General features: G+C 60.3%; 1 protein-coding gene across 5 annotated transcripts in view; it reads right to left on the reverse strand.

Annotated features, from left to right (window-relative positions):
- The window catches only part of SPTBN4 (spectrin beta, non-erythrocytic 4), an 89,563-nt gene that overhangs the window by 31,441 nt on the left and 43,881 nt on the right, over positions 1-14,241 (reverse strand). For all 5 annotated transcript variants that reach the window (XM_044988278.1, XM_044988277.1, XM_044988276.1 and 2 more), the window contains 3 exons: positions 7,503-7,705; positions 7,040-7,130; positions 489-623 (listed from right to left, as the gene is read on the reverse strand). In XM_044988278.1, coding sequence (XP_044844213.1) covers positions 489-623; positions 7,040-7,130; positions 7,503-7,705 — 429 coding nt within the window. The remainder of the gene's footprint in view (positions 1-488; positions 624-7,039; positions 7,131-7,502; positions 7,706-14,241) is intronic.

Consider the following 14,241-nt stretch of genomic DNA (forward strand, 5'->3'; position numbering starts at 1 on the left):
GTCCCCTCCCCCTCTCTGCAGAGCGCCCAGAAGGGACCCTGCAGACGCCTGCAAGATGCCGGGCCGGGCCAGGCTGCCTAGGACACGGACACGTCCCCCCAGCTGGCAGGGCCGGGGCCTGTTCCTCTAGCCCCCCCCCCCCCGACCTTCCACCCCCAGAGGGCACAGGCCGGGCCCCGGGCGAGCCTGCCCCAGGGACGGACGGGGGTGGGGGTCAGAAAGCAGCTCCCTTGGGGGGGGGATGGGGGATTTGGGGGAGAGCCCGGGGGGGGGTGAGATGCGGGAGCTGGGGGGCCAACCCTGGGGGGGAGGAGGGGGAGTTGGGGGGCGGGATGGGGGATCCCGGGGGGGGAGTTGGGGGGGATCCCGGGGGGGAGGAGGGGGAGTTGGGGGGCGGGATGGGGGATCCCGGGGGGGGGGAGTTGGGGGCGGGATGGGGGATCCCGGGGGGGGAGGGGTGAAGGCACCAACCCCCCCACCCGTCTCACCTGCTCGATCTTGTCCAGCCACTCGCGGTTCTGCGCCAGCTCGGCCCGGAGCGCCTGGTGCCGCAGCCAGCGCGCCTGGGGCTTGGCCGCCTGGTCCCCGGCCATGAGCCGCTTCTCCCCCATCCAGCCGGCGAGCTGCGGGCACAGAGCGGGGCTGAGCCGGTCCCCGCACCGCCCCGGCCCCCGCAGCCCCGATCGGCCCCGCACCGCCCCGGCCCCCGCAGCCCCGATCGGCCCCGCACCGCCCCGGCCCCCGCAGCCGCGCTCGGCCCCGCTGCCGCAGCGATCCCGCGCCGCGTCCCCCCCGCGCGTCATGGGCCGGGCGGCTGCGGGGAGGGGGGCGGACCCGGGGCCACGTGAGAACAGAGACAGACAGGCGGAGGGGTAGGTGCGGGGACGGGCGGAGGGACAGACAGGCGGAGGGGTAGGCGCGGGGACGGGCGGAGGGACAGACAGGCGGAGGGGTAGGTGCGGGGACGGGCGGAGGGACAGACGGGCGGAGGGGTAGGTGTGGGGACGGGCGGAGGGACAGACGGGCGGAGGGGTAGGTGTGGGGACGGGCGGAGGGACAGACAGGCAGAGGGGTAGGTGTGGGGACGGGCAGCGGGACAGACAGGCAGAGGGGTAGGTGTGGGGACGGGCGGAGGGACAGACGGGCCGAGGGGTAGGCGGGGGGACGGGCGGAGGGACAGACGGGCGGAGGGGTAGGGCAGTGGACGGGCGGAGGGACAGACAGGCAGAGGGGTAGGTGTGGGGACGGGCAGCGGGACAGACAGGCCGAGGGGTAGGTGTGGGGACGGGCGGAGGGACAGACGGGCAGAGGGGTAGGCGTGGGGACGGGTGGAGGGACAGACAGGCAGAGGGGTAGGCGTGGGGACGGACGGAGGGACAGACGGGCAGAGGGGTAGGCGGGGGGACGGGCGGAGGGACAGACGGGCGGAGGGGTAGGCATGGGGACGGGCGGAGGGACAGACGGGCGGAGGGGTAGGCGGGGGGACGGGCGGAGGGACAGACGGGCGGAGGGGTAGGCGGGGGGACGGGCGGAGGGACAGGCTCGCGGAGGCGGAGGTGTGGGGACGGGCGGAGGGACAGGCGGGCGGAGGGGGAGGTGTGGGGACGGGCGGAGGGACAGACGGGCGGAGGGGTAGGGGGGGGACGGGCGGAGGGACAGACGGGCGGAGGGGTAGGCGGGGGGACGGGCGGAGGGACAGACGGGCAGAGGGGTAGGCGTGGGGACGGGCGGAGGGACAGACGGGCGGAGGGGTAGGTGTGGGGACGGGCGGAGGGACAGACGGGCGGAGGGGTAGGAGGGGGGACGGGCGGAGGGACAGGCGGGCGGAGGGGTAGGTGCGGGGACGGGCGGAGGGACAGGCGGGCAGAGGGGTAGGGGGGGGGACGGGCGGAGGGACAGGCGGGCAGAGGGGTAGGCGGGGGGACGGGCGGAGGGACAGACGGGCAGAGGGGTAGGCGCGGGGACGGGCGGAGGGACAGACGGGCAGAGGGGTAGGCGTGGGGACGGGCGGAGGGACAGACAGGCAGAGGGGTAGGCGCGGGGACGGGCGGAGGGACAGACAGGCAGAGGGGTAGGCGTGGGAACGGGCGGAGGGACAGGCTGGCAGAGCGGTAGGTGTGGGGACGGGCAGAGGGACAGACGGGCGGAGGGGTAGGGGCGGGGACGGCCGGAGGGACAGACAGGCAGAGGGGTAGGTGTGGGGACGGGCGGCGGGACAGACAGGCAGAGGGGTAGGCGCGGGGACGGGCGGAGGGACAGACGGGCGGAGGGGTAGGTGCGGGGACGGACGGAGGGACAGACGGGCAGAGGGGTAGGCGGGGGGACGGGCGGAGGGACAGACGCGCAGAGGGGTAGGCGTGGGGACAGGCGGAGGGACAGACGGGCAGAGGGGAAGCTTTGGGGATGGGCAGAGGGACAGGCAGGCAGAGGGGTAGGCGCGGGGACGGGCAGAGGGACAGACGGGCGGAGGGGTAGGCGGGGGGACGGACGGAGGGACAGACGGGCGGAGGGGTAGGCGGGGGGACGGGCGGGGGGACAGACGGGCAGAGGGGTAGGTGCGGGGACGGGCGGAGGGACAGACAGGCGGAGGGGTAGGCGCGGGGACGGGCGGAGGGACAGACCGGCGGAGGGGTAGGCGCGGGGACGGGCGGAGGGACAGACGGGCGGAGGGGTAGGCGCGGGGACGGACGGAGGGACAGACGGGCGGAGGGGTAGGCGTGGGGATGGACGGAGGGACAGACGGGCAGAGGGGTAGGCGTGGGGACGGGCGGAGGGACAGACAGGCAGAGGGGTAGGCGGGGGGACGGGCGGAGGGACAGACAGGCAGAGGGGTAGGTGTGGGGACGGGCGGAGGGACAGACAGGCAGAGGGGTAGGTGTGGGGACGGACGGAGGGACAGACAGGCAGAGGGGTAGGAGTGGGGACGGGCGGAGGGACAGACAGGCAGAGGGGTAGGTGTGGGGACGGACGGAGGGACAGGCAGGCAGAGGGGTAGGTGTGGGGATGGGCAGAGGGACAGACAGGCAGAGGGGTAGGTGTGGGGACGGGCGGAGGGACAGGCAGGCAGAGGGGTAGGTGTGGGGACGGACCGAGGGACAGACAGGCAGAGGGGTAGGTGTGGGGATGGGCAGAGGGACAGACAGGCAGAGGGGTAGGTGTGGGGACGGGCGGAGGGACAGACAGGCAGAGGGGTAGGTGTGGGGACGGGCGGAGGGACAGACAGGCAGAGGGGTAGGTGTGGGGATGGACTGAGGGACAGACAGGCAGAGGGGAAGCTTTGGGGATGGGCAGAGGGACAGACAGGCAGAGGGGTAGGCGGGGGGACGGGCGGAGGGACAGACAGGCAGAGGGGTAGGTGTGGGGACGGGCGGAGGGACAGACAGGCAGAGGGGTAGGTGTGGGGACGGGCAGATGCACAGACAGGCAGAGGGGTAGGTGTGGGGACGGGCAGCGGGACAGACGGGCAGAGGGGTAGGTGTGGGGACGGGCGGAGGGACAGACAGGCAGAGGGGTAGGTGTGGGGACGGACGGAGGGACAGACCGCCAGAGGGGTAGGTGTGGGGACGGGCGGAGGGACAGACGGGGAGAGGGGTAGGTGTGGGGACGGACGGAGGGACAGGCAGGCAGAGGGGTAGGTGTGGGGACGGGCGGAGGGACAGACAGGCAGAGGGGTAGGTGTGGGGACGGGCCGAGGGACAGACGGGCCGAGGGGTAGGTGTGGGGACGGGCGGAGGGACAGACGGGCAGAGGGGTAGGTGTGGGGACGGGCGGAGGGACAGACGGGCAGAGGGGTAGGTGTGGGGACGGGCGGAGGGACAGACGGGCAGAGGGGTAGGTGTGGGGACGGGCGGAGGGACAGACGGGCAGAGGGGTAGGTGTGTGGGGACGGGCGGAGGGACAGACGGGCAGAGGGGTAGCTGTGGGGACGGACGGAGGGACAGGCGGGCAGAGGGGTAGGTGTGGGGACGGGCGGAGGGACAGACGGGCAGAGGGGTAGGTGTGGGGACGGGCGGAGGGACAGACGGGCAGAGGGGTAGGTGTGGGGACGGGCGGAGGGACAGACGGGCAGAGGGGTAGGTGTGGGGACGGACGGAGGGACAGGCAGGCAGACAGGAAGCTTTGGGGACAATTCTGGACACCCCAGGATCTGGATTCACCTCCCTTTGGTGCCCTGAGGGGCTGTGGTGGGGGGTCAGGCCCCCAGGTGCGACCCAGCATTGACCCCTGGAGCGGGACAGCCCGTGACCGTCTCTGGGCCCTGGCAATGGCTCCCCCAGGTATTCCAAACACCCCAGCCCCCTCCTGCCACCAACCCCGATCCAGCCACACAGGGCAGCTGGGGCAGAGCCAGGGAGAGAACCCAGGTGTCCTGGCTCCCAGCCCCCTGCTATAATAAATAACAAGTGGAGCTATACCAATCTCCTAGAGCTGGAAGGGACCTTGAAAGGTCATTGAGTCCAGCCCCCTGCCTTCACTAGCAGGACCAATTTTTGCCCCAGATCCTTAAGTGGCCCCCTCAAGGATTGAACTCCCAGCGCTGGGTTTAGCAAGCCAATGCTCAAACCACTGAGCTGTCCCTCTAACCACTGACCCACTCTGTGATGAAGTGGGGCTGTTCTTAATGTTTCCTCTGAATACCGTGTGGGTGCCTCAGTTTCCCCTGTGCATTTCTTAAGTCTCCAGGGCGCATAAATGGCCGACACTCTGTATCCTGGCAACTAATGGCCGGGGCCCTTCCCCCCTGCAAGGGGATGCTAAAGGTGTTGGAGACAAAGGGATCAGGTGAGCTCCTGGCCCGGGAAAGAGACACAGCCCAGAGAGGAGGGGCTGGTGGGGGGTCAGTCTGGAGCTGGCTGGGGACGAGGAGTGAGGGCAGATGTGGGGGTCTGGCTCACTGCCCCCCAGAATGGACCCGGCTGAGGGGTCCTGTTCGCGGTACCTACAAGCTCTGTGTTAGACCCTGTTCCTGTCATCGAATAAACCTCTGTGTCCCCGGCTGGCTGAGAGTCACGTCTGACTGCGCAGTGGGGGGGCAGGACCCTGTGGCCCCCCCAGGACCCCGCCTGGGCGACTCGCTGGGGGAAGCGCACGGAGGGGCAGAGGAGGCTGAATGCTCCAAGGAGAGACCCAGGAGGTGAAGCCGTGGGAGCTTCTTGCCCTGCAGACAGGCTGCTCCGAGGGAGAGGAGGCTCCCAGAGTCCTGCCTGGCTTGGTGGGAGCAGCTCCAGAGCAGCGCCCGGGGACCCCGGGACAGTTGGGATCCTCTCGCCGGCGGCCCAGAGCAGCGTTCTGGGCATTTCCAGTCGGGCAGGGCTGGAGAATCCCGCCTGCTGCCCCCTCCCGTATTTCAACCACTGGCCTGTCCCAGCGCCAGCAGTGCGGGCACGGCCGGGCCGAATCCTGGCACACACGGTGCCGCTAAACCTGGCCTCACCTGCTGGCTGCTCTCAGGACCGGGCAGGAGGCGGGAGGGACCCGTCCCCGGCGGGCAGGGCTGGCTGCAGGAAGGGGTGGCCGGGGCGCCTGGCGCTGGGGCACGGGGCCCAACCCCCAGCTGGTGTAAATCAGCATTGCTCTGCTGGGACCACAGGCGCCTGGCTGGCTGACACCCACGGAGGGGCTGGCCCCCAAAACCCCAGGGCAAATCCCGAGTCCCTGCCCTGGGGCCAAATTCACAGCTGGAGTAAACTGGCCCAATGCTATTTACATCAAAGCAGCTACGCTGGTTTACACCAGCTGGGTACCTGGCCCAGTGACTCCACAGCCCCATTGTTATTCCATCCCCCCAGGTCTGCCGGTGCCCCTCACTCCCGACCCGCAGCCCCTGCTAGCCCAGCCCTGCTGGTGCCCCTCACTCCCAACCCGCAGCCCCTGCTAGCCCAGCCCTGCCCCCCAGCTCTGCCGGTGCCCCTCACTCCCAACCCGCACTCACGTGCTCTGTGGGCAGCCCTGAGCTAAGGGCCCCGGCAGGAAAGTCGGGGGCACCACGGCCCCTCGTCAATGCCCAGCTGTGCCCAGGGCTGGCTCAGGCCCCGAACTGCCCGCGAGCATCGGCGCCAGCTCGGAGAAAGGGGGCAGATTGCGGAGCCCCATTGGCTGGGCCTGTCCCTCTCCCCCCAGCACAATTCATCACCATAGCGCCCGCGCTGCCTGGAAACACGCGCCAGCTGCCCTAATTAGAGGCAGGCGCTGGGTGGGGGCAGGGCTTGCCACGCAAATGAGGCCGGAGCCTGGATACATTTAGCTACTGAAATAATCAGCGGCTGGGGCTGAATTCGGCTCTGGGACGCATGGGGCTCCCCTTCTGCCTGACAGCGTCCGCCGTCCTCTCTCCCCACGTCCGGCCCCCTGGGTGCCACGGGCAGCCCCTCGCTAGCTCTGTGTCCTGCCCCTTGGCACCCTCCCCGCAGAACCGGGCGCGTCCCCCAGCTGCAGCCCGCGTGGCCCGGCGGTGCCGGGGAGCATTGGCCATCCCTCCGGTCCCCACGAGCGCTGAGCTGCCGTGTATTCAGCCGATGCCCCGGAGGCCGGTGCTTGTGGGCACAGCTAGGGGCGGGGGCGGGGGGGGGGAGACTTGGCTGAACTCTATTTCCCAACGGGGATTCCCAGCCTCCGCCCCGGTTCCGCACCCGGAGCGTTCGCCTCGTCTCAGGCCCCCTGGCCGGACCAGGGAGCTCGGGAGGAGAGGTTTGGAGACCGGGAGTCAAACTCCCCCCATGCATCCCCCACCTCCGAAAACCAGGCCCCATTCAGGCATCCCAAGCTGGGCCCCCAGTGCCGGGCCCCTCTGGAGCCAGGGAGCTCGGCGAGGAATTGGTGCAGAACGCCGCTCCGCCTGGCCGGCCCGACGGGTCCCTGTGTCTCTGCCCTGCGGAGGTCAGTGCCCTGCTCGCCCCACCCAGGGGCACAGCCCGGCCCGTGGCAAAGCCCCCCGGAAACGCCAGCAGCAGGCGGGGAGCCAGCAGGTGTGCGGGGGGCCTGCCGACTGCAGGACGTCACGTCCCCCACCGCACGGGGCCGGGCCTGGGGCGGTCCGTACCTCGTGACAGTTCTGCAAGAAACGCTGCAGATCCAAGTGATCGTTCAGCTGCTGCATCCACTCCTGGGCCAGCTGGAAGTTCCGGTGGCTCCTGCAGAAACGAAAGGTGCCGGCTCGGGTCCCTGCGTCTCCATGCCCATCACCGCAGCCTCTGGGCACCTCCCAGCCCCTCAGGGACGGCTCCTCCCTGCGCCCAGGCGGTGCTGCTCTGCCCATTGCCCGAAACCCAGAGAGACCCGAGCCCACCGATTTCGAGGGGCTCTGGCCCCGAACCCCCAGGGAGCTGGGCCCGAGGGGCTTGAGGGAGCCTGTGGTGCAGTGGGGGATTGAACGTGGGGGCTGAGCGGCGGGGGGGTGGCCCGCAGAAGCAGCCCCCGGCCGGGGAAGCTGGAGCCTGGCTGCAGGGGCCGGCCCGGTGGCTCGGGCTGGGAAGGGGACCGCGCCAGGCGCTGCACAGGCCTACTTGTCTCTGAGCGCTGCCATCTCCTCCTGGGCGCGCTCGCTGTAGGGGCTGCCCTGGCGCACCAGGCTCTCCCCGGCCCGCAGAGCCAGCGTCGTCTTCGGCACGCTCAGCTCCATGGTGGTTATGAAATCCTTGTGCTTCTTGATGGCCTTCGTCGCCGCCTCCACCGTGGTGGGCAGCTCCGCGTGGGCCAGGGTGGACGCCTGGGCGGGAGCGGGAGGGCCGGGGTTAACCCTCAGCCTCGGGCAGTCTGCAGACCTCGCACTCCCCCCACCAGCCCCCTGTGCTGGGGGAAACTGAGGCACGGAGGGGGAAGCCACGTGCCTGGGGTCACACAGCAGCTCATGGGATAAAGCTGGGAAGAGAACCCAGGAGTCCTGGCTCCCAGCCCCCTGCTCTAACCACTAGACCCCACTCCCCTCCCAGAGCCAGGAGAGAACCCAGGAGTCCTGGCTCCCAGCCCCCTGCTCTAACCACTAGACCCCACTCCCCTCCCAGAGCCAGGAGAGAACCCAGGAGTCCTGACTCCCAGCTCCCTGTTCTAACCACTAGTCCCCCCTCCCCTCCCCTCCCCTCCCCGAGCCAGGAGAGAACCCAGGAGTCCTGGCTCCCAGCCCCCTGTTCTAACCACTAGTCCCCACCCACTCCCCAAGCCAGGGATCGCTCCCCCTCTTTCCTTCTCTGCTGCGTCTCGGGCCACGCACACAGCGGCTGCACTCCCAGGCAGCTGCGCTCGGGGGCGCCTGGCCCCCGTCTCTCTGCGTTGGCGTCAGCTGGACGCAGGCTGCGCCAAATGCCAGTTCTCCCGTTGCCAGCAGAGCCGCTCCCCCGGGCTCGGGCCTGGCTCCAAGCCTGTGGGCTTTGGGTCAAGCCCCTCGTGCCAGAGACCAGCGCGAATCCCCGAGCCTAGATCCCGGCTGAGGCGCCGCCCCGGAAGAGCCTCTCCCTCGCCGCAGGGATTCCTCTGGCCGCGTCTGCAGCCAGCTCTGCTGGAGCCGGCCCTGCCGAGGGCCAGAGAGACACCCTGGAGCAGAGCTCCCCAGTAACCGACTCCTCCTGACTGGCTCCAGCCGGGGCCTTCTCTTCCGCCCGCTCCTGGGAGGCAGGAGCCGGCTGACGGCCGGGAGTGCAGCCCCCGGACTTGCTCACGGGCTCAGAGTTGTGCACCTGTGTGACGTTATTGATATAAATTGGGACCATATAGAACATGGGTTGCAACCAAGGTCCTGTGGTGGCACCAAATCCTAAGTAAAGGGGGTCATATAAGGTGTCTAAGACCAGGTTCTGGGTTGCTGGTTATGATTATGCTGTCTGTATGTCTGTGTATCATTTTGTAGTTTAAGTATAAGTATTGGCTCTATACTGTCTATATTTTGTATTATGCTCTGCCTCTGGGAAGTGTCCCAGACAAAGCTGATGTTAGCCCGGCATAGCTGGCTTGATGGCCCATTAAAGGGCCATCAGCTACACAATTGACCCATGGAGAGAAGGCAGACACGCCTTGTGACTCAGCAAAGTATGCAGGGACTGGCCCATGTGACTCCAGACTCCATATTTTTGCTGTAAGTTTCCACCGTGAGGACAAAGGGATTCTTACACCTGGAAAAGTCTATATAAGGCTGATGCATCATCTCCATCTTGTCTTTCAATCCTGCTTCTGACCTCTGGAGGGACTTTGCTACAAACTGAAGCTCTACACAAGGGACTGAATGACCCATCCCAGTGGGGGATGTATTCCAGAGACTTAATCTGAACCTGCAGTTTACTCCATCACTGCTGCAAGCCTGAACTAAGAACTTTGCCATCACTGTATGTAATTGATTCCATTTAACCAATTCTACCTCTCATCTCTACCTTTTTCCCTTTGTAAATAAACCTTTAGATTTTAGATTCTAAAGGATTGGCAACAGCGTGATTTGTGGGTAAGATCTGATGTGTATATTGACCTGGGTCTGGGGCTTGGTCCTTTGGGATCGAGGGAACCTTTTTCTTTTATTGGGGTGTTGGTTTTCATAACCATTCATCCCCAGGACGAGTGCACTGGTGGTGATACTGGGAGACTGGAGTGTCTAAGGAAATTGCTTGTGTGACTTGTGGTTAGCCAGTGGGGTGAGACCAAAGTCCTTTTTGTCTGGCTGGTTTGGTTTGCCTTAGAGGTGGAAAAACCCCAGCCTAGGGCTGTGACTGCCCTGTTTGAGCAATTGGTCCTGATTTGGCACTCTCAGTTGGGTCCCGCCAGAATCGCTCCGTCACAGTGGCGTAGTCGGCAGGATCCACAGAACCAGGTCAATTAAGCTTTGGGTCAGAACCCCACGCTACCCAAATTTTAACTTTGGGGTTGAGAGTTTGGTTGGTTAAAGATCAGTGACCATGAGACAGAAAGCATCAGGAAAAGCAAGGAAACTGCAAACCTTGAGAGACAGCCTGCAGTTTGATTATGAGCAAGAACTGGCAGAAATTCGAATGGAGAAAGAGGCTGCTGAGAGAAAGAAAGAAGTTGCTAAGAGAGAAGAAAAAGCTCGTAAGAGGCGTCTGGAGCTGCTGGCTGCTGAGGAGAAAACTCGACAGATGCAACAGGAGACAGCTAGACTCCAACTCCAAGTCAAAAAAGCAAGGGAAGAACAGCAGAGACTGTATCCTCTTGAAAGTCCAGTTTGTAACAATGTTGGTATGTTGTATAACTCTGAGCAGTTGTCTGGGGGTAACCAAATGTACCCCAACAATGCCACCTTTTATGTCAATGCTGTTACTGTGGGTTCAGTAGAGGGTGGCCCCATAAATTGTGCCAGTGCTATGTATGGGAGTGGGAATGGAAAATTCGTATTGTGTGTAAAAGTCAATGGTAAAAGCTGTTTAGGGCAAATTATGGCTTCTAACATCACTCTTGTTAAAGCAAATCTGGTCAAAGAGGAAGATTATTTACCAAATCAGAGTGTGAATGTTGTGATCCTCTGTGAGTTTACTGTCCGTGTGCCTTTAGCCAGAATCCACCTTGAGTGGAATGGGGCTCAGCATGAAGTGATAGCTGGCGTCAGGAAGTTATTGCCTAAAGATCTTTTAATTGGGGAAAATGTTAAAGCTTTGTTCAATCCAGGTAGCCGGTCACAGGAGAGGAATAATCTTAAACCTGTGTCTATTGTGAGCAATGATTTGCCTGAGGAGGGTTGCTCCAAAGGTTTGTCTGTGCAAAAAAGCAGTGTGTCTGGGAATGAAGTTTCTGAATGTCTGTCTGATGTCTCAGAAGTGAATCTGAAGTTAGATCAAGAGCAGAAAGATCTCATTGGTGAGGAAAAGGTTTCTCAGGAGCAGATTAAAGTAAATGGTCAGGTTAAAGCCCTAACTGAGGAAGGAGAGGGTAAATTTGTAATGGGTAATGAATTGGTGGCTAGTGCAGCTTGTAGAAGTAAACCTGAAATGGGTAACTGTGATTTGCTAAAAGTAGCTCAGTGTAGTGAAAAGAGCAGCAGCTTATCTGTTGGGAGAGGCAATGTGCCTGGTAGGGAAAGTTTGGAGAAGCCTAGGCAGCCTTGTGAGCTGATGGCTTTGTCTAATCAGCAGTTTGGGAAGGGAGGGATAGTGGAAGATGAGTGTCCATATCCCTTACCTGTTTCCTGTGTGGAAAAATGTGACAGTGAAGGGAATGTGCCTGTGTCTGTCAGGGGTATTGACTTGCCTATGAAGGAAGCTACCCCAGTCTCCAAGCAGTTGTCTGTGAACAGCCCTGTGTGCTGGGACAAGGGAAGTGAAATCCCAAGCTGTGTGTCTGGTGAAGGAGAATGTGTCTCCGGCTCTTCTGTGTCTGTGGAGCAGACAGAAGGTGCCTTTCAGCCTGTGATGGTTGAGGGTGATTCAGTTGTCTCGGAGTTGGTTGTAAATACAGCTAAAGCCCAGGAAGGGAATGGTCCTGAGTTTGTGTCTGCTGGGGAGAATGGCACTGTGACTAGGTTGCATCCAGTTAGTGTCATAGCAAGGTCCCAAAGACCAGACAGTTCTGGTGCTTGTAGTTTGCCAGTTGCTAATGTGTGGTTGGAAAAGGGTGCAGCAACTCTGTCTGATCAGGGTAATACCCTAGCCGGGGCACAAGGAGAGCATGAAGGTGATTTAAGTGTGTTACCTACTAACAGTTTGACAACTTGTAGCAAGAAGGAAAAGATTCCTAAACTTGTTCATGGCCAAGGGAAGGAGACTGCTTTTGACCTGTTGTCTAGAAAGTCTGTAGGTTTGCCTAAAAGGGGATTGTGTAGAAATCCGCCTGTTGGGCCTGAAGTGATTCTAAATGTAAGTGAGACCCAGAAAGCATCTGTGGTTGCTCAGGGAAGTGTTCCTGTAGAGCAAGCCCTAGGTGGAGAGGGGAAGGGCAGAATTTCTGAGAGGGGTGAATTGCTGCTTAGAGAAGCTCCTAGGGAAAGGAATCCTCATGGTAGCCTGTGCAAGCAGTTTACTGCAACTGAAGGGTGTAAAAGTGATTTAATCAAGAAAGTTTCAGTTCCTAACAGCCAGAAATTTTCGGTTGTGAATGGATTCACTGACTTTCCTTTTGAGAGATCCAGTGTGGGCAGCTTTGAAAAGGTCTCAGGTGGAGTAGAAGCTGTTAAGGAAGTTGAGCAGCCCTATAACCACCTGGCTATGTGTGGCCAGCTTGTTGGGGAGACAATGGTGTTGGGACAGGAATGTCTCCATGCTGAATCTGTAAGTGAGCAGTCTGTGCTTCAGGATCTGAGGACAGATTCAGTTACTGGTGTTTCAAAGCAGAACAGTTTTATGGCTGAATGCTTAAGGAGGCAGGGGGGAGCAAGCCAGCTCTCACCCTCAGACTCTTTGGATTTGTGTGGTATCTCTGTAAGACAAAGTCCAGCCTTGGAATCCATAGCAGCTAAGAAGTTAAAAGCTAGTGTCTGTGTTGATGCAAATTACTTGGCTGGCAGGGAGAAGAAAGACTTGCTAATAGCTGTTAGCACAAAGGGCCCACCCCATCAGCCAGTGAATTCTGTTAAGCAAGAGAAATCAGGGTTTAATCCTGCAGGACAAGGAGGAAAGAGAGAACTGATTTTTGCAAAAGGAAGCCACAGGTTAACCCTAAAATGCCCAAACTCCAATGGTATTGAGCCAAGGGTGGGGCATGACAAACATAATTGTAAATGGACACTTGCAATGAATTTGTTGTTATTGCTAATGCTAATTTTTGTAACTAATGTGTTGCTATTGCCAAGAACTGTAACAATGTACGATGTGCCTAATCTTTTGGAAAATCCCTTGAACATGTTAAAAGGAATACATGAAAACACACTTTATGTTAAAGGGCCTTGCTATACTGATGTGTCACAGTTAATGCCTGTAAACAGTGTTGGAACTTTTCACAGGGGAAAATACATTCCAGACCGGATGGGCTGTATGAAAGGGGAAACTGAGGCACACTACCATATTGCTTTCATGGCTAAATGCCAAGATTCCTGTACTATGAACAACATCAATATCTACATTGGTTTAATATTAATTGGGTTCAAAACATTGGCCAGAGCTGGTATGGATAAAGTAGCTATTTTCTTTAGCTCTGGGCAGGATCACATGAAACATACAGGAACCATGCTGCAAAAGCTAATCAAGTTATACCTTGAGTTTGTAAAGAGATTCATTCATGTTATTGAACATGACTTTGATAAACCATTTCGGTTATACACTGGTACGGCCTCTAGCCCAACACTAGCTGTAGTGAGACAGACCCAAGGAAAGGGGGCTCTTGGGATGCAGTCAGCGATGTTTTGTCATCCCTTCCTGCATCAAGTTTGCGTTGGGGGTGTGACGTTATTGATATAAATTGGGACCATATAGAACATGGGTTGCAACCAAGGTCTTGTGGTGGCACCAAATCCTAAGTAAAGGGGGTCATATAAGGTGTCTAAGACCAGGTTCTGGGTTGCTGGTTATGATTATGCTGTCTGTATGTCTGTGTATCATTTTGTAGTTTAAGTATAAGTATTGGCTCTATACTGTCTATATTTTGTATTATGCTCTGCCTCTGGGAAGTGTCCCAGACAAAGCTGATGTTAGCCCGGCATAGCTGGCTTGATGGCCCATTAAAGGGCCATCAGCTACACAATTGACCCATGGAGAGAAGGCAGACACGCCTTGTGACCTGTATGTCTGTGTATCATTTTGTAGTTTAAGTATAAGTATTGGCTCTATACTGTCTATATTTTGTATTATGCTCTGCCTCTGGGAAGTGTCCCAGACAAAGCTGATGTTAGCCCGGCATAGCTGGCTTGATGGCCCATTAAAGGGCCATCAGCTACACAATTGACCCATGGAGAGAAGGCAGACACGCCTTGTGACTCAGCAAAGTATGCAGGGACTGGCCCATGTGACTCCAGACTCCATATTTTTGCTGTAAGTTTCCACCGTGAGGACAAAGGGATTCTTACACCTGGAAAAGTCTATATAAGGCTGATGCATCATCTCCATCTTGTCTTCAATCCTGCTTCTGACCTCTGGAGGGACTTTGCTACAAACTGAAGCTCTACACAAGGGACTGAATGACCCATCCCAGCGGGGGATGTATTCCAGAGACTTAATTTGAACCTGCAGTTTACTCCATCACTGCTGCAAGCCTGAACTAAGAACTTTGCCATTACTGCATGTAATTGATTCCATTTAACCAATTCTACCTCTCATCTCTACCTTTTTCCCTTTGTAAATAAACCTTTAGATTTTAGATTCTAAAGGATTGGCAACAGCGTGATTT

The sequence above is a fragment of the Mauremys mutica genome, chromosome 15 (genome assembly GCF_020497125.1).
Source record: "Mauremys mutica isolate MM-2020 ecotype Southern chromosome 15, ASM2049712v1, whole genome shotgun sequence".
Taxonomy (NCBI): Eukaryota; Metazoa; Chordata; order Testudines; family Geoemydidae; genus Mauremys; species Mauremys mutica.